A 17,421-nucleotide genomic window follows, 5' to 3' on the forward strand; every position below is an offset into this window, starting at 1 on the left:
GAAATGCATACCGAGGCTCAGCCTTCCACCTCGCATAAATGATAACCTGCATCATACACTGGAGATTACTCTGCATCTCGCCCAATCCCAACTGAAGCACCTTCAGGCGCGGCGTCTTCATTATAAACCTGACCAGACCAAGCGTACTCTGCTTTGAGCGGTCGAGGATTTCCTGCAGTTCGTCGAACGCCTTCGTACATCTCTCGCCGATCTCATTGGCAACCACCATGGCATTCTGCGATATAATCGGTCTATTCCCTGCGCTGTCCTCATCTTGGAAGATCTTGCCAATTTACTCAAGGACGGTCGATGTAGATTTAACGTGGAAAGCTAGGTCCTGCATCTGAGCGCTGTTGGATGATGCTTCGCCGCAGAGGCTATACAGCACTTGAGTAAGGGCCAGGCCAGCGCCCGCAACCTGGATGACTGAGGCTGCTACCGCGAAGGCCTCCATCTTCTAGACAGTAGAGGCTCTGGAGTACCATCTGGAGTTACACAGGTCTGTCGGTGTGGCCCTTTGTGGCGTGGGTCCTTAAAAGCATTGGGTAGGTGATGGCTACGCAGAACTTTTGACGCAACTAGATGGGGGGAGAAAAGAAAATAGGAATGTTACAAAATGGAGATGGGGAGTTGCTTGAATCGAGCTTATAAAAGTAGCAACGGTTTCAGCCTTGTGCCATAGCACGGGCAAGGCTGCGTTGTGAGGCTGTGCTGACCCTCGCATATCTGATCGTGACGCTTATGCGACCCCACTGAAAGTAGTTGAGATTGACACTTCAGAAGTGTGCATCAATCCTTGCCACGTGCTGTCCAGGCAAGGATTACTGAGGCAAGAACAATGGGCTACAACAATACTGCCTACTTACTCGACCAACGTGCTCACCTTATTTGCTTTCTGTCGCACGACGATTAGGTAGGATTACTCACTTACAGAACGAGAGAGAAGATAGTTGAGTGTCTATTTTGCCTAGCAGTCAGACTACTGGAACTCGCAACATTGCACGCAAATATGCAGGAAGGAAAAGATGACCGCCCATCAATTGGTTTGAATAGAATGCCTTGAAAATCGAACCCAGCCTGTATGTATGTGTGTATAGATGATAAAATGCCCATCCCATGCGCCAGATCCGGGGTAAGAGAGAACTGAAATGGTATCAAGAAATAGCACCGATGACGAAGCAGAAAACTGGAACATGATGTTGGAAACAACTTATTCCACAGATGAGAAGATAATGAAAAAAACAGACGTTTTCCGACAGTGTGATGACTGATGAGGTATGACGTGAGTAGAACAAGAGCCGCACTAAGCGGGCCTTCTTAAAGCCGCCGGTAACCCCATCATAACCCTATGTCCTTCATCGCGGACATTGCTCGCCTCATCGCCCTTGCCCTGTCGTTCAAGCGTATCCGCAAGCATCTCGTCCGTAACACTGCCCCAAAGACGATCGCTGGCCTTTCTCGCCATGACGTGACTTGCGCGAGCGCTCTTCTCGGCTTGCGCACCGACGACACCGCGGAAGTACTTCCAGCTCATGATGGTCAGGGTTATGCACGTGATCTGGCTGTTACCGATGGCTGTGGCGACTTGAAGGGCTTGTTGGAGGTTTTGTTTCGTCTGGATAGTTGATTCGGTATGCACAGTTGCGCACAGAAGGAAGTACGCTGCTTGGATGTATTTGTTGGGACTTGCTTGGCAGAAGGAATCGATCGTGGATAGGAGGTTCGGAAGGTGAGCATGAGCGGGATGTGAGGGGTTGGAGATGATGAGAACGACGTTGATGGAGGCAAGGATGGCGATGTCGCGGTGGACGTCGTTGCGGGCAGTTTTGTTGAACCCGGAAAGTGAGAGTAGTGGAGATTGGAAGGCGGTTAGGGCTCGCTCCAGATCGCCCGTAGCCTGGTAGATTGTCCCAGCCGCGTACTGCATCAAACACTGGAGTTCGTTGGGGAGATCGTCGCCCATTGCTTGGGCCTCTTGCTGGAGCTCGGCCAGTTTTTTGCCGGCGAAGTCCCAGTCCGTGCGGCCACATGCGAGCAATATTTGCTGAATGAGTAGATTACAGAACAGCGTCCGGCGCCATTCAACTCGTCTGTTTGCAACAACTAAAGACTCCGTGATCTCTTGAGGCTTTTGAAAGTTACCTAATGTATGTTAGCAATCGACTCATAGTACGAATGTTCGACAAAGACAGTGACGAACCTTTGAGCATGCGTATGCCTTCCTGGAGGAACTTTTCTGCCTTGCGACCATCATATGAGTTCTTGCAACTCAGGGTTATCGAGCTGAGAAAGTAGCACAGTGCATAGAGGTCATGTTGAGGTAACCAGCTGAAGCTTAGAAGCAATGTGCCGTTCTGAACTTGAAGAATATCTCCGGTGTCAATTGAAGATGGCCCGGCCGACCTGCCACTCAAAGGTATAGAAAACGACCCATCCCCACGCCAGTTCGGATCATTCAATCGCTCGTCCATCAAGTCCTGCAGTACCTTCAGTTTCAGAGCGGACTGGTTGATGTCGTACTCCAGCAAGCTGCAGCAAATATCGACAATCTGAATCAGGTTGGTAAGCTGTGGAATATGGCGTAAGTCATCATTCAGCTGGTGGCTTCTAGAGGCCGCTATGGCACGTTGTGCTTGCTCGATTGAGTCAGAGCTCGATCCTTGCTGGAGATGCGCTAAAGCTTCAATGACGGCAGACATGGCAGAGACAGCTTTGTCACCATTGCGGCTTGCCATGGTAGAGATCTTGTGAAGATTTTGTAGAGCCGCGGTAGATTCCTGATGAGCAGGCGATGCAAGAGAAAGAGAAACCCGAAGAAAGCGAAACGCATATTCCCAGGCGCAGTGTCGGTAGCTGAGAGAGTTAATCACTGGGCTCAATGGTTGCAGGAACCGACTCACGCTTCAACATCCTGAATCATTCCATCCACTGCCTTCAAGGCGGCTTTTGGGTTGGTCTTGTACAACATCCGAGCCAGCAGATGTTGCATGCTGTACTTCAAATCAAGCATGCGATTCTAGACATCATAAGTATCATAATCAGGTGGATATGGAAAGTCCACGTATAGTACTTACTCGCTCGCAGAGATCAATCTGGACAAGCATGTTAGTAAATAAGCCGCATAACCTCGAGGTGATCGGATACATACCCCTTTACTTAGCGCCGTCTCGGCTTCCAGGTCGTTGTCAGTCTCCTCGAAGAGAATGCGCGCATACCTCAAGCGCACCAGAGCCTCCACGCGAGGTTGTAATCTCCAATTCTGCCACCAACGTTAGAGAGGAGCCCAGGCTGGAGGCTAGAGAGTGAACTAACCTTCAAAACCGCCTCTAGACACCCGAGACCAGTTGCAACTAGCCTGTAATACTCCTCCAGTTCCATTTCCCTCCTCAACAATGCCACTGTAGTCCCATGGCTATGCGCCGCATTGAGATACTCATCCGCCATAGCTAACAAAAGCACCTGGTAGTCTATACCTGGTTTCGCGGGTTTCTGAGCCGGTTGCTGAGCCGGTTGTTTTTGTGTTTGCTTCTTTGAGAGCGGGCGTTGAATCTTCTGCTGCACGTCCGAGGACGGTGCAGGAATCAAGACTTGAACAGGCTTCGGGGATGGTGCTGGAGGAGTGGCAGCTACCGGGGGTGGTTTTACTGCGACAGCTTTGGGCTTCGTTTGGGGTTGCGGGGTAGCGGAGGGTCGCGGGGAATTGTTGGAGGAGTGTTTATTCGGTTTATTTGAGCTAGGCACTGGCTTAGGTGTTAGGGTTGCTGTAGGCACAGGGACCGGTGTGGAAGCGGTCACCGTCGGAGTTGAGGAGGTGGTGACCGTCGGGGAGCGATTGTTGCCGACAACGGGGACAGCAGACTGCGCGCCATAATGAGACGGGCGTGGGCCACCGAAGGACGAGGGCGAGGGAGCAGGAAGGATAGGCTGCTGGAAGATATCTGAGGGATTCACGAATTGCGGTGGTTGCTGTTGAGGCGGTGGAGGTGGAGGGGGTTGCGGCTGCGGCTGCGGTTGCGGTGCTTGTTGAAGATGCGGTTGATGTACCTGTGGATTGTATACCTGACCATAGGGCTGGTAGCTCGGTATCATAACCTGCGGGTAAGGGGCGGGCTTGCCATATTGGTACGCCGAGGCGTTGGCATTGGGGTTGACGGCGTTCACATTGTTATACAGGAGCTGGGGCTGGATAGTTTGCTGGGGCGGTTGTAGATTGTGGTGCTGGTGCAAATACTGCTGCGAATATTGGCCGTTATGGTATGGTGGGTAGCTCATCGCCCCGGGCACGGATGGCACTCATCCAAGCCAGTAAAACCTGCTAGATGCCCGTGGGATTTCGAGTCGATGCGGTGGTCTGGATGGGATCTCCGTCCACGAGATCGCGAGTCTTGTTCCCTTTTGGGTCCGGATCGGAGAAATCATGCCAGCGCGGTCGACTAATGCGGACTAGCGCGTGAATACGAAGTATACAAGCACGTGAATGAGTAAAACATTCAGGTGGTGAATTAACAGGGAGAAATAATTTATACTCTGATCTAGAAAATACAAAGTGATATCTCAAGTACCTCGGATGAAGGAAAATCATTGCCGGGACCAAATGCCATGGATCATAACATCGTCAATGAGGAGCCTCAGCCGAGTCAATGGAGCTATATAGCTGGAGCATTGACTGATCCTGAAAAGCAGGGTCAAGTACGTTCATTTCAATCGACGGAGCATTGCGTAGGGGAGGATGTTCCCGAATAGTCCACGGGCAAAGCTCACTGCAGTTATCCAGGTCAACCAGAGCTTCCGCTGGATGGATTCTCTGCGCAGCCCATGTCGCATCTGGAACAGGCGATGCGCTCCCAAGACACCTTTCAGTCCAGAATGAGTATGTGACCGTGCCCGACTTCTCATCCATAAGATAAGGCTGCTGACGTGGGCATCTTAGCACAGTATTGCAAGAGTTGCAGACGACTATTCGTCGACACGAAGCGCAATGGTTTTCGTATAGCTGGCATAGAGTGGTTTGACAAACACCTGAGAGCCACAAGTCGACAGAGCGATGCGCACAGCCAAATCGAGCGGTCATGTGTTCCTCCTTTCCAAGCTGCCCCGGTACTGTCGTCATATGGTATTGTGTTTTGATTCTCAACCGTTCTTCGCTGTCTAGCTCGGGGAATATCTCAATCTTAAGCTGCGTGGATCCGTAGGTCTCGACGCACGAATGCCAGCAAAAGCGCTCTTCAACACCGCCAAACTGAGAAGTCAGAAGGGAGACGGTCTTTTGTCGGGCTTTCAAAATCTCGACAAGCTCAACCTTGTCGCCGAAGGTTAGTTTCTTGCACGGACACAGGTCAACCACACCGGCCAGGTTTCCCAGGATGCACGTTCTTTCCTCAGATTTGCGTCGCAATTCTCGTGGAGGAAATGCGCTTCGCGGGTGGAGTTTCAAACACCGTGAGCAAAGACGCCAACTACCGTCTTCAAGTGCGTTGAGTAGCTGCCAGCGCGTAGTCGCAAAGCTGTGACCGTTGCGGTAATGGTGAAAAAGAGGTGCAAAGTCTCGATTGAACTGAAGCTGTTTCGATTCAAAAACGGTGTTGAATATCGCAAATAGCCTCTTACATGTCAATGCGAGACATGCCTCCGGTAAGACCGTTAGGTGCGACGTGACCTCGAGTAATAGCTCCGTAGGAAGCTCAAGTAGATAGCATCGCTTGGGGGAGACCTGCTCCCGGGTCTGCGATTCGGATCCGTGCGTTCGGCGGTTCATGGTAATGACGGCCTTTAATTTGATCCCAGCGCGACGAAGGCTGTCTGCCATGATGGTCTGGGTCTGTTGAATTTCGGCATGGGCCGTGGGAGGCAATAAAAGACTTCGGAGTCGAGCTCGGCGGCCTTTAGTGTATAACGGATCTTGTTGTGTTGGGGTTTGGCAGAGATTCATGAGGAGCGTCTGGAAACACTTGCGTTGAGCGTATTCTGGGGTAGCATAGTGCATATAGATATGCTATATCGCATCGCGTGATAACACTCGACTCAAAGAAGATGGAGAAGGAGGGCCTTTTGACCTCTTAACAACCCGCGCATCTGGTTATCAGCTAGCACGCAAACGGAGCACGCGCAAGTGTCACAGCTTGGACTGAAGATGTCATCGACTAGACTTTTCAATCCTGGGGGAAATCGCTTTCTTTGTTGGGCATCCCTCCTGCGCACACCGATAGCGGTTTGTCAATAATACATGCAATTTGATGAACTCTGCACTGGTTTAATCGAGCTGCACCTAAAATTAGTAGGATTGGAAATACTTCCGACTGCAAACCGGCAGTTGTGGATGATGAGGTATGTTGTTTCGCCGTTGCCGCACCGTTGACAGCCGCATGCGGCAAGTCCCACTACAGCTGCAGGATTACTAGCATGGGCACAATTGTCCGTTCGCACCCTGGGATCTGCGGGATATCAGCACTGTCGAAACTGCGACCATTATCTTGACGAGAACACAAAACATCAAAGGATGGATCAAGTGATGATTCTGTTTCCCATCAAGTGACAATAGCAATGGTCAGGCGATCGACATCCTTTGGAGAAGCCCGATAAGCTCATCCTGGAGATAAGATCTGCTGACTCATCATTATCATGTCTGCTTTTTGCCTGAGGCAGATATGACAAGCCTTGTTGGCTGCAATATACAAGACCAATTGACAAGGATGTCACTTTTGTACCTGATCAGGGACATCATGACTATATAGAGTCCCAGCGGGTCCTCACCGCATCAGCATATCACTTAGCGCCAGGAGTACGCTAATGACTCTCTATTTGACAGTTGTCTTAGAGTCTTGGCATTCCTGAGCCGAGGCATCTCCGTTAGCTTTTTGTGGCGCCAGTGGCCATGGACTGCAATTGCACAAACTTCCTTGCTGTTCTTTGATTTGTTCCTATATTTCTCATTCGCAGTGGTCGATACCGGGTTTCTCCTTCGATCAGCCAGTTTCAATTCTATAAAGGTCACTAACGTCACAAATTGTCAGTCGAGTTGGCTTTCACTTCTGTGCTTCAAACATACACATGTGAAGCTTGGCTTACCTATGGCTTCCTTGACTGACTTTCTATCGTCTCACATTTCTAGCCCATTGCCTGTGTCAGTCCTCGTAGGCCTGGTGGTTGCAATGGGACTCTTATCATGGGCTCGTTCCGGTGGACGAATTTCCTTCTATGGCTCCAAAGAGAACAATCTTTCCCTCCAAAAGAAGTCCGGCAAGTCCGGCACCAGTGAGAAAACCACATTTGCACAGGTCTGCCGTGATGCTACGCCAGAAAGATGCGACCTCAATCCCATGCTGTTTAATGGCCACCTGCAAACTTGCTGGACCGCTGTGAAATTCGACAATGTGCCCATATACTACAAGCGACGAGTGTTCAAAGCAGATAGCGCCACGTACGAGGGACAATTCGCCATTGACTTTGTCGCCGAGCCGTTTGAAGCACCTATGTCTCCCGAAGCAACAGATGCGGAGAGAAAGTACACCCTTGATTCAGGACTCCCAGAGCGGACGGCCATGCTATCCGAGGATGAATTCGCCGGCCTGCCTTCAGACGACACGAAGCCAATGCTCGTGGTTTTGCATGGTCTTAGCGGTGGTTCTCACGAGCTTTACCTACGTCATGTCCTCCATCCCTTGATTGCCGATGGAACCTGGGAAGCTTGCGTTGTCAATTCAAGAGGCTGTGCTCAAACAAAGATCTCTACCAGTGTGCTCTATAATGCTCGCGCTACATGGGATGTTCGTCAAGCCGTGAAGTGGTTGCGAAAGGCTTTCCCTAACAGGCCTCTCTTTGGTATCGGATTCTCTCTCGGTGCAAGCATCCTCACCAACGTGAGTCTTTACTTATTTGAAATCAATGGTTTACTAATTCTGGTAGTATCTGGCCGAGGAAGGCGACGCCTGCCAGCTGAAGGCAGCGGTCCTCTGTGCGAGCCCATGGAACCTCGAACTCAGCTCAATTGCTTTGCAAAGCAGTTTCATGGGAATGCAGGTGTATAGCAAAGTGATGGGCACCAGCATGAAGAAGCTCTTCGAACAGTATGCGACATCCTCTCAAGGTTTCTAGCATGAGCTGACTTTTTAAGGCACGCCGATGAGATCGTGAAGAATCCAAGGATGGATGGAGACGCCATCAGAAACATTACATACTTGCACGAATTCGACAGGTATGCACTGACTTGACGTACTGTATGGTCATCGTGACTGACTTTCATAGGGCTTTCCAATGTCCACTATGGGGCTACCCTACAGAAGGCGCATACTACCGTGATGCATCTTCTATCGACGGAATGCTCAACATCCGCATTCCTTTCTTTGTGATACAAGCCGAGGATGACCCAGTAAGTTGTCATTTTGCTGTGCAAGATCACTTCGCTAACGCAAGGGCAGATTGCAAGCGTGACGGCGCTCCCCTTTCAGGAAATTCAGAAAACACCTTACGGCGTTATGATGACTACTTCTTGGGGTGGACATCTCGGCTGGTTCGAGCTCGGCGGCGATAGATGGTTTACAAAGCCGGTAAGCTGCCATATTTCTCTATACATGTTCTGTATTAAATCCTTGCAGGTGAACAAGTTCCTGAACTTGATGGCCAAAGAGATCGACCACGATACGCCTCCTGTTGTTGAGAAGCCAGAGCAGGTGTATGGAGCCACCACCGATTCCCGCGGCGACGTGTCTCTCGAGGCTAAGCCGGCCAACTTCAGCCCTATGCGGCGTAAGCACGACCTTCCAATCATCGCTTAGCGCCTCGTTCTCGAAACTGCTTATAGATTTGAATCTTTTTTGAGTTGACAAACAGTTGCAAAACGGCGACGATGATGATGTTCGTCACGATTGTCATTCATGTCATGCTTCAAAGGATATAGATAGAACCATAGAAACGCCAACAACCCCTCTAAATACAGAATAGAAGATGCTATACACAGTATTACTTTTGTATGAACCAGATCAAGCAAATGCAACGCTCTTCTTCTTGCTGTCTGATTTGGCCTTCGAACTGTCGGCTTCTGATTTGTTCGACTTGCTGTCTTTGGAAGCACCGCCCTTGCCCTTGCGGCCCTGACGAATCGATTCTTTGACGTTTTCCTGTACACGGTATACGTTAGCATCAATACATCCAGATAAACCTAGGACTGCCTCATACCAGCTTGTTTTTCTTCTCTGACTGCCTCGCCTCAGCCTCCTTCCTCTTGGACTCGCGAATCTCCTCCAATTGCCTTGCCTTCATAATTTTAGACTCAATCTGACCCTCTTTCTCAGCATTGACCATGGCGAAAATCGTCATCATAGCGTCCTAAAATCGATATAAATCAGCATTCCATTTTTCACCCATCCACCAACCCATCACACAAAGCTCAACATACCGGATCATCACAGAACGTCTTGCCCTTCTTCCTTCCCTTGGGGTTCACAACACCGACAGGCGTGATCGTGTTCAATTTCAGCAGATCGAGCTCGGCCTCTGTGTACTCTCTCTTTTTCGTCTTCTTGAGTTGACTGGCTTCGGTGCGAGCCTTGGACTTCATCTCCTTCGGCGGCGGTCGCTTGGCATTCTTCTTGCTGACTTTGGCGCCGAGGACTTTGTTGTTTTTCGAGTCGCCCTTGGTCGACTTCGGCTTTCCTGCGCCGCCTGCTTTGGGCGCCATCTTGCGGAGGTGTAGCGGGGATCGAGGGTCGGAGATTCCAAGTCTAGATAGTGAAGAGTTTTGACCTCACGGATGTAACTGAAGAAAGCCGCCCGCAATCACAAAAATATCAGAATATTTCGACAAGTACTAGATAGCAAGAGAAAAGAAACCCGCCATCGCAATCCCAAGCCCGCAAAAGAAATTTTTCAAAACGGTAGGCGGTGACCAGCAACCTCAGCACCCGCTCCTCAAACCTCTGGCACACCCGCACGCTAACCAAACCCAGCAAGGTCCAGCTGCGAAACCTCAATCCCGAATCTCCAGCCCGGTGCCCGTACCTCGTCCTCCCCTCACAACGACTCTTGCCCCTCCGCAGTGTGCCATTGGTGTACGGGACGAACACAAATCAATCAAGATGACCATCAACCCGACATACCTCGCGCAGCGCACCCGCTCCTGTATGTCCCTTCCTTCCTCCCTCCGCGACCGACCGGGTCCGACGCATCTTTGAAATTGGCGCGATGTCAATGGCTGAGGAATGACGCTGACTTTGGTGCTTTTGTATAGCTGTCAACTGGGGTGATGCGAAGAAGCGTGTGCTTCTGTCTTACAGGGATTGGCTCCGTGCTGTTAGTATACCCGATTTCGTTTCGATGATGTCGTTGCTGTGGTTGCCGTGGTCGTGGTTGTGGTTTGATATAGCATGACATGGCATGGCCGGCACGACACGATGTCGACATCTACATAATCCAACCACACCTACTCGCAACTCGCAACTGGCAGCAGCTTCGGCTGTTGTCTATGCATCTCGCTATTCGTATACGCAAAGGCTAATCGGTCATGTCATCGTTATCCAGTCCCCCGAGATCCAAACAATGTACTCTCTGAACATCCCCGTCTCCGCCATCCGCACAAAGATCCGTCAGGAATTCGAGAAGCACCGCTACGTCAGCCAATTGAATGTTGTCGACGTTCTTCTTTTCCAGAGCCACGCCGAGTTCCAGGTTAGTATACTTCAGCTTCGCTGTTCTACGAGCCCGCTGCGCACCGATATGCGCCTTTCGACACATACAACAAACCCACAAGCTACCCTTACAACGACAAGACTGCTGCCCTTTAGTACGCTGAGCTAACTTACGGCTCTAGGAAACTCTCAACTACTGGAAGCAGCTCTCGCACGTGATGAAGTACTTCCGGCCAGAGGAGGACCCCGGCGCCCGGCTCCCACCCAACTTCATCTCGGGCTTCTTGGAGGGCCGTAACTAAATGCATTTCTTTTCTTACTGTTTCCTTTAAGTTCCAATGTTCTAGTAGTCTCCGATTGGGCTCCTGACTCCTGACTCTCCGCGACGCAAATCTTTGAAGCCTGACGCTGATAGAGGGTGTTGGTTTGTATATATTATCTGAAGGTTGTCGGAATAAGTTTTGTCTTTTTGTTACGTCAATCCAGTAGGTCTGGTATCCTAACCTAGATTGGTCAGGTAATGGTACTGTGCAAGCCGTAGCCGCAATAGACAAATAGGTACGTATTTATCCGACGGTCCAACCATCCACTTCCTTTGACTGTTCGCATTGAGTGGAAGCAACGGTACCTACACATCCTCCCACAGCGCACAGCAGGTACCTCATACATACGTTCAAAATCAAGAAATCAACGAGTATGCAAAATGCAAGTCTATAAATTCGCCAATATACAGATAGATATCAAAAGCATACAAGACAGCCATGGTTACAACCGCAACTTTTCTAACACAGCAAACGCCGCCCAAACTGAACATCAAAATCATGACTCCATCCGATCAACCTGCTCAGCGTTGAACCCGTCCCGCGCAGCAGTGAATTTATCCGTCACGACGTCGCAGAGGTCCATTAGGCTGTCTAGGCCCTTTTCGAGTGCTTCGATGGCAGTTGTGTTGTCTGCCGCAGGAGAAACGTATATTAGCTTGAGGTCAAATGAAAGTGTTGGGAGCGAAGGAGGTGAAGTAGACAAAACGTACCATAAGTCTGAATGCGAATATTCATCTTTGCCTCGGAAGGGTGCGGGATTGTGTAGCCGCAGAATTCGACGTCGGGGCTGAAACGGATGTACTGTTAGTATGATACAGCCCACAGCCCACAAGAGAAGAGATAGATAGAAAAGTCTGTAGGCAGAGGCACGCACTTCTTCATAATCGCATACCGCAACGCATTTCCGAGCGTGTGGCCCTCGCCCTCGAACTGGAATGAGGCTGCTGTGTCTGTTGCGCCGGGGAGCTATTTATTCGCCAATCGAATTAGCTCATAGTCCCTCATTTTGTTCACGAGTCCGCGGAAGTGTGGTAGGAGGGCACGTACAACGACAATCTTCTTCTCCTCGAGGACTTCCTCCTCTTGCTCGATGTGCTCTTGGTTCTGGGCGTCGAGCATGGATTGGTCGTTGTCTTGGGAGTGGACGGAGCCGGGCATTTTGGCGGATTATGTAGGTCGGGCGTGGACTCGATTGAAGTACGTAGGGTTTATGTATCGTCACTCTTGGAGTCTCTTGCGGGGAGATGGGGGGTGTCGGAGACGGAGTGTAGCGGGGGTATGAGCCGAGACGGTATGCTGGTAGGCGCAAGTTGAGATTGACGTTGTCGCTGTCGCAAGAGGTTGGTGCGGAGATCAGAATATCAAGGAAGGATATAAGGATGCTATATTCGAGAGAAAGCTCGCTGTCCAGTCTAGATATTGCGGAAGAAAAAAGTCGGCGGTGGTTATCGATAGGGATTGACCGCCTTTGAGTCCTGTGTTGATGCCTCAGGCCGCTATACAGATATATACGAAGAGAGCCTCTACAGAGCAGGTATTTACAACGATGATACGAGATAGTAATCTAGGAATTAGACCTCGTTTCAATCTGATACAGCTAGTTCATCGATTCAACGGGCTATAAATGAAGAGTCCGTGCTCTTGAGATTAAGAACTAAGAGCTAACACTGTAGATCGCTCAGCACGTGGAATCTCCAATCTACTCCATACTCCGCAGATTGTGAGCATCCATGATGACCAGGCCAGACCGGCCCAGGTATGAGTAAGAATTACTCTGCTCCTCTCCCAGCAGCAATAACCATAGCGCGGCATGATTGCCAACCCGACGGTGAACCTGGAATGCTAGATGCATGACCACATCACATTCTTTGTCTACCGGCAGGTATGTGCAGGCTGTCAAGCAGCGGCAGAGAGCCGGGAATGAGACAATTTATAGATCACGGTACGAAGACCACAAACATGGCGTGACGAGACCAGAGACCAGAATTGGTATGAGGCCTCGTCCCGACCGAGCATGAAGGTGTGGCAGCTGAGCATTGGCGCTGCAACCACGGCAGGGATGGTGGATTTAAACCCTGTATGACGTGAGCCTGGCCATCTAGATGAAGCACTGAAGCAGCCTAGAAGACCTAGGCCGACTACTAACTGGTTGTGGTCTGGCCGTCGTCGTCGGTACCTAGTTCCGCAAGTGAGTTATGCTGTATCTGTTAGATTGATAAGCCTGTGCTGTGCATTTGGCTGTGTTGTCCGTTGGTTGTAGACTAGCAGTGACAACTGTCTGCCAGGCAGTAATGTAAAACGGTATGCACCTCTCTTAAGGGCACTAGATTGAGAAGTGCAAATCATATGTTGCAGCAGAATGAATTGGTGATAGGAGAGAGTTTCTTCGACCTCACCTCAGTCGGCGAGGGGTGCTGAACGTGGGATTGGCCAGGCCCTGGTCACTCTGCTCGTGCCAGAAAAAGTTTCACCTGCAGAGAGATCTCCGCCTGGAGAAGCTTCCCATGCAGCGGCTGGGACGAGACTAAGAGAAGTTAGAGGTTAAAGACGGGAAAAGGGCCAGAAGGCTCCAGCTTGGACCCCTTCAGGATCAACGATTTAGTCGCGAAGATCAGTTGTGACGTGACGGCCCAGTTCGCTCGTGGGAGTCAGCACGGTCCCTTTGACAGTTCGACTACAAAGATAGTAGCAGCCTCAAAGGTGAACGTTAGATGGTGATGCGAGTCAGGTTGCAAAGTCGAGTGTGGTTCTGCTAGCTGGGCTTTGTTCAACGCTGCTTGGATAAGTCTTACCTCATCCCCTTGTACTGGAGCCCGAAGAGAAGGCCGATGGAATGTGAGACGTCGAGTCGGAAAAGCTGACAGGGAAAAAAGAAAGCAAAGCGAGCATATCCCAGAAGCAGTTAACCGGGAAGAAGAAGAGAATATTGTCGGATGAGGGGAAGGGATCGTGATTCATAAATGTGTGACAGACCATCCAAGCCAAGCTGGAGTGTCCACTTAGAGTCTTTACTAGTTGGGGCCATGAAACAGTCCTCCAACAACAACTTTCAGGGTCAAGTCTGGACTGTTATTTAACTTCAACAGACTCCATGTTCTGGAGTCAGAGGCAAAGAATACAACGAACAAAGATTCAACTCTTCAGCTGACTGTGGATGAATGGAGAGCCCGTGGAGGTTGCAGGCTCCATACAAAGCAGCCCCAAGCGCCGGCGCCAGGATCTTCATAGGCTGGATCGATCTGGCTGGCTGGATGGGTCGCTGGAGCCCCTGCTTTTGCGAACTGTATGGTAGTCACCACCAACAGGAGGTACTCTGTAGTCAACAGCCATGTAAAGTAGCAGCACAACAGGCGGATGACAGTCGGACAGGCAGTGGCAGTGCCCTTACATGCAGGGAGTCAGGCAGAGATTTATAGCATCGAGCACAGAGTCTCTTTGTCACAAAAGTGTCACATCATCACAGCCAGAAACAAACCATGTCTCAGGCGACGCCAATCAAATGGGGCGGCGCTCCACCAGCACAGAGCCAGGAACAGATGCATGCGAACTGTTCGCAGTTGGTGGCTCTGTTTCAGCCCAATTTCATTTTATAACCGCAAAGAAGGATCTTAATTTCTTCTCTGGTGGTCAATTGTAAGACCATTGCTGCTGAGTGCTGCTGCTGCTTCCCCATCCATTCTCCAGCTCTCCCTCTCCATCTCCATCATCTCTCCCGTTCTTCCTCCTTTCCTCTTCCTTCCTCTTCCTCCCTTCAGGCTCTCTCTTCCTCTTCCTCTTCCTCTCTCTCTCCGAGTCTCTATCCCCGCGAGCTGCTTCTCTTCTGCTTCTCGCAACTCCTACGGGCGCTTTCTTTTCCTTCCTTTTCTTTTCTTTTTTTTCTCCCCTCCTTTTTGGCTGCCTGCGTTCGTTTGTTCTAGGCTAGGCCTTTGACACCCCGGCCATTATCACCTCCTTTGACCTCTCATCGTGCTCCTGTTGCCGCCGACCAGCTTGGGATAACCGCCCTCCCCCTCATCGAACCATTCCAAGGTTCCTTGTCCGCCTTCCAACCCAACCATTTGACAAGCCTCCCCGGGGCACTTCCGAATTAGTGTTGGCTCGCTGAGTGGTGCCCTGCCACCTGCTTCCATTCTTGTCGCCTTTGTCCTCACCGTGGCTCGTTCTTTGGGTTGAGATCGTTGGCCGTCCAAGCCTTCGTCCTTTCGTTAGCTCCAGTCTCTCTGGTCTTTTCCCTCTAGACCTTCTCGCGGAGATAGACCTTCGTTAGCCGCTACCACCGCTGATCGCTCAATACCGCGCACTTTTTGATTCGGCCTCGTCTCTCTACACTTTCTGTCGCAGGTGAACCTCATACGCCTGTCCGCTTCAGATTGTAGCACAGCCTTTGACGACGCAAGAGGCCTCTCATATATACGGAGAGTGTGTTTGCATAAGCTGGAAGAAGCAAATTCTCGTGACTCCTGTCGACCGAACACCAGAGTCGCTCGCTTTAGGATCGCTGCACCGCCTTTCTAGATCTCAGCCACGCTGTACCTCATACATTTACATCTTCGTTTCGTCGCTCGCTTTCCGACTCGTCTTCGTTGGTCTTGAAGCTCTATAATGTCTACCGCCGTCGCGTCAGGCCCGGCCGCAGCCCTACCATCTCCCCGCATGAATAGAGACTCGAGCCCCAGACGGCTGGCACCGGCCAACTCCAGCGCCCAGTCCAGTTCTACGCCGCCGCGCGCCGCTCTTGGTTCTCGTGATGGATCCTCTAACAAAAGTTCTCCGGCTGGGAAGAAAGTTGCATCACCTTCGTAAGTACTTGACTGAGAATACAGGTCGGATCATGAACCAAAATCTAACTTGCCGATAGCTCACAAAGCGGCAGCAATGCGCCGAAAGTAGTTGTGAAGAAGGAACCGCCTTCCTCGCCCGGAATTCAGCCTCACACTCGTCCTCGACCCAGAAAGCTCGACCTTTCCACAAGTCTGCCCACCTCCGAGAGATTATCAGCTCGCGCCCCTGGTGGTCCTATGACGGCCCGTGACCTTAGCATACAGGACGTGGGCATTGCCTGCTTGTCGCCCGGCTTTCAGACACACGACCCGACAATGCGAGAACAATTACAGAGGAGCTTGTCAGTACGAGACCAGCAACGGCATATAATCGAGGCTCGACTCCAGAAGTCCGCCAAAGACGACGACCCTAATGCGGCGAGGCCTTCAGAATCCAATCCGTTCAGCATTCCCAAAGCTACTTCGAAGAGGAAGCCTGCGGGGCTGTCTATTGTTCCTCCCACGGCTGCTCAGTTTGCCAATGAGCGAGTTATTCAGTCTGCACCGCTCAATCAAACCTTCACAGGCCGCCACCAGCCGCAGCCGTTGACACGCCATGTCGTAAACCAAAGCCCAACGCTCGGATCTACTTCACATATTCATCATGTTCCCGCCACACAAACCGGCAACCGCCTTCCGCCTCTATCAGATGTATTCGGTAACGATGCCCTGGCGGCCCGAGACCGTGACGCAAACCGCACCCCCTACTATCAAGGCTCAACTCCTTCCAACGCCAACCAAGTCAGCAACCTCCCTCCTCTACCTTCGCCCCGGATTCCAGGAAGCGCCCAGCAAAATCGACCCCGCGAGTACCGCTCGGCTGAAGAGGCGGTTCAAGATATGTCTGGAGGACGTGAGGACCTGCTGCCGCGCATCGTGCATTATGGCGGCCATCAACCACCAACCCCACCTTCTCCCCGCACCGGCAACGGACCCAAGTCTGCTATGCCCCACCTAGAGGGTGCATCGATGGCGAGCGCCCATGCCTCTCACCATCAAGCTCCATACACAGGCGAGGGAACCTCCCGCCGCCGCCCAAGAAGCGAATACGAGCGGGATAATGGCAGCCCACCATTGGGTCACGGACCTGATCCTCACTACAGGCCCAACCCTGCTTTGGGACACGGCCCGAGTGCCGCCTATGGACCCTTCGGCGCAGGACGAGACTCCCCGGAGACGCAACGAAGAAAGAAGGAAGAGTTCTTGGGTCTCTGCGCCCGCGCTTGGGACCTTTTCCACTCCTAATTTTCCTCCCAGCTGGCTCTCCGCGACCGCTACTATATACAACACCTCTCACTCCCCAGCTTTAATTTTGCGCAGCAGTCTTGATGACTTAGCTCCTATGATATAAGCTGGTATGGAACGATTCCGGCTGTGCGCATGATGATTAGAGATGGTTATGCCATATGCCCCTACATGAACATTGTTGCATGAACTGAATCATTGCCTTTGAGGCAGGTTCAGACTGATTTTTCGTTTGTTTTCTTCTCTTCTACACTACCACTTTCTAACCATCTCCATTCTGGTTGTTACAATAATATCCAGGTTTTAAAAAGACATACGCTCTCTGCTTTCATTCTGTTTGATTACCCTGGTTCTGTCTATTTTCCACGGCCAGGAGGCGTTTCCGGGGTTTCTCGTTTTATTCATCTCATGTGT

The 17,421-nt window shown here is 51.1% G+C and overlaps 7 protein-coding genes across 7 annotated transcripts; 3 read left to right on the forward strand and 4 right to left on the reverse strand.

The window, feature by feature from the left end:
- Positions 1 to 1,303: 1,303 nt before the first annotated feature.
- BDV14DRAFT_188397 (uncharacterized protein) lies at positions 1,304 to 5,806 on the reverse strand (the record flags this gene model as incomplete). Its single annotated transcript, XM_073771062.1, has 7 exons — positions 1,304 to 2,142; positions 2,201 to 2,853; positions 2,901 to 3,016; positions 3,075 to 3,092; positions 3,149 to 3,259; positions 3,313 to 4,292; positions 4,762 to 5,806. 7 exons carry the CDS (start codon positions 5,804 to 5,806, stop codon positions 1,304 to 1,306), a joined length of 3,762 nt encoding a protein of 1,253 aa, XP_073630264.1.
- Positions 5,807 to 7,148: 1,342 nt separating this feature from the next.
- On the forward strand, positions 7,149 to 8,771 carry BDV14DRAFT_188398 (putative hydrolase, alpha/beta fold family; the record flags this gene model as incomplete). Its single annotated transcript, XM_073771063.1, has 6 exons — positions 7,149 to 7,856; positions 7,903 to 8,063; positions 8,111 to 8,191; positions 8,242 to 8,365; positions 8,415 to 8,543; positions 8,592 to 8,771. 6 exons carry the CDS (start codon positions 7,149 to 7,151, stop codon positions 8,769 to 8,771), a joined length of 1,383 nt encoding a protein of 460 aa, XP_073630265.1.
- A 98-nt stretch (positions 8,772 to 8,869) lies between these two features.
- Positions 8,870 to 9,861, reverse strand: loc1. The gene is made up of 3 exons (XM_073776477.1): positions 9,392 to 9,861; positions 9,172 to 9,321; positions 8,870 to 9,113 (listed from the first exon to the last, which is right to left on the reverse strand). The coding sequence occupies exons 1-3, from the start codon at positions 9,671 to 9,673 to the stop codon at positions 8,976 to 8,978; spliced, it is 570 nt and encodes a 189-aa protein (XP_073630266.1). The 5' UTR covers positions 9,674 to 9,861; the 3' UTR covers positions 8,870 to 8,975.
- Positions 9,862 to 10,070: 209 nt separating this feature from the next.
- Positions 10,071 to 10,921, forward strand: BDV14DRAFT_198040 (putative NADH-ubiquinone oxidoreductase B14 subunit; the record flags this gene model as incomplete). The annotated part of the gene is made up of 4 exons (XM_073772816.1): positions 10,071 to 10,113; positions 10,223 to 10,284; positions 10,513 to 10,659; positions 10,802 to 10,921. The coding sequence occupies 4 exons, from the start codon at positions 10,071 to 10,073 to the stop codon at positions 10,919 to 10,921; spliced, it is 372 nt and encodes a 123-aa protein (XP_073630267.1).
- A 517-nt stretch (positions 10,922 to 11,438) lies between these two features.
- BDV14DRAFT_198041 (DNA-directed RNA polymerase core subunit RPC19) lies at positions 11,439 to 12,100 on the reverse strand (the record flags this gene model as incomplete). Its single annotated transcript, XM_073772817.1, has 4 exons — positions 11,439 to 11,572; positions 11,653 to 11,729; positions 11,817 to 11,908; positions 11,990 to 12,100. The coding sequence occupies 4 exons, from the start codon at positions 12,098 to 12,100 to the stop codon at positions 11,439 to 11,441; spliced, it is 414 nt and encodes a 137-aa protein (XP_073630268.1).
- A 451-nt stretch (positions 12,101 to 12,551) lies between these two features.
- On the reverse strand, positions 12,552 to 14,350 carry BDV14DRAFT_169788 (uncharacterized protein). The gene has a single exon (XM_073768093.1). The coding sequence runs from the start codon at positions 13,916 to 13,918 to the stop codon at positions 13,736 to 13,738; it is 183 nt and encodes a 60-aa protein (XP_073630269.1). The 5' UTR covers positions 13,919 to 14,350; the 3' UTR covers positions 12,552 to 13,735.
- Positions 14,351 to 15,308: 958 nt separating this feature from the next.
- Positions 15,309 to 17,251, forward strand: BDV14DRAFT_30158 (uncharacterized protein). Its single transcript, XM_073776478.1, has 2 exons — positions 15,309 to 15,741; positions 15,801 to 17,251. Exons 1-2 carry the CDS (start codon positions 15,545 to 15,547, stop codon positions 17,005 to 17,007), a joined length of 1,404 nt encoding a protein of 467 aa, XP_073630270.1. The 5' UTR covers positions 15,309 to 15,544; the 3' UTR covers positions 17,008 to 17,251.
- Positions 17,252 to 17,421: the final 170 nt, after the last annotated feature.

The sequence above is a fragment of the Aspergillus stella-maris genome (assembly GCF_047715825.1).
Source record: "Aspergillus stella-maris strain CBS 113639 unplaced genomic scaffold BDV14scaffold_14, whole genome shotgun sequence".
In the NCBI taxonomy this organism is placed as follows: domain Eukaryota; kingdom Fungi; phylum Ascomycota; class Eurotiomycetes; order Eurotiales; family Aspergillaceae; genus Aspergillus; species Aspergillus stella-maris.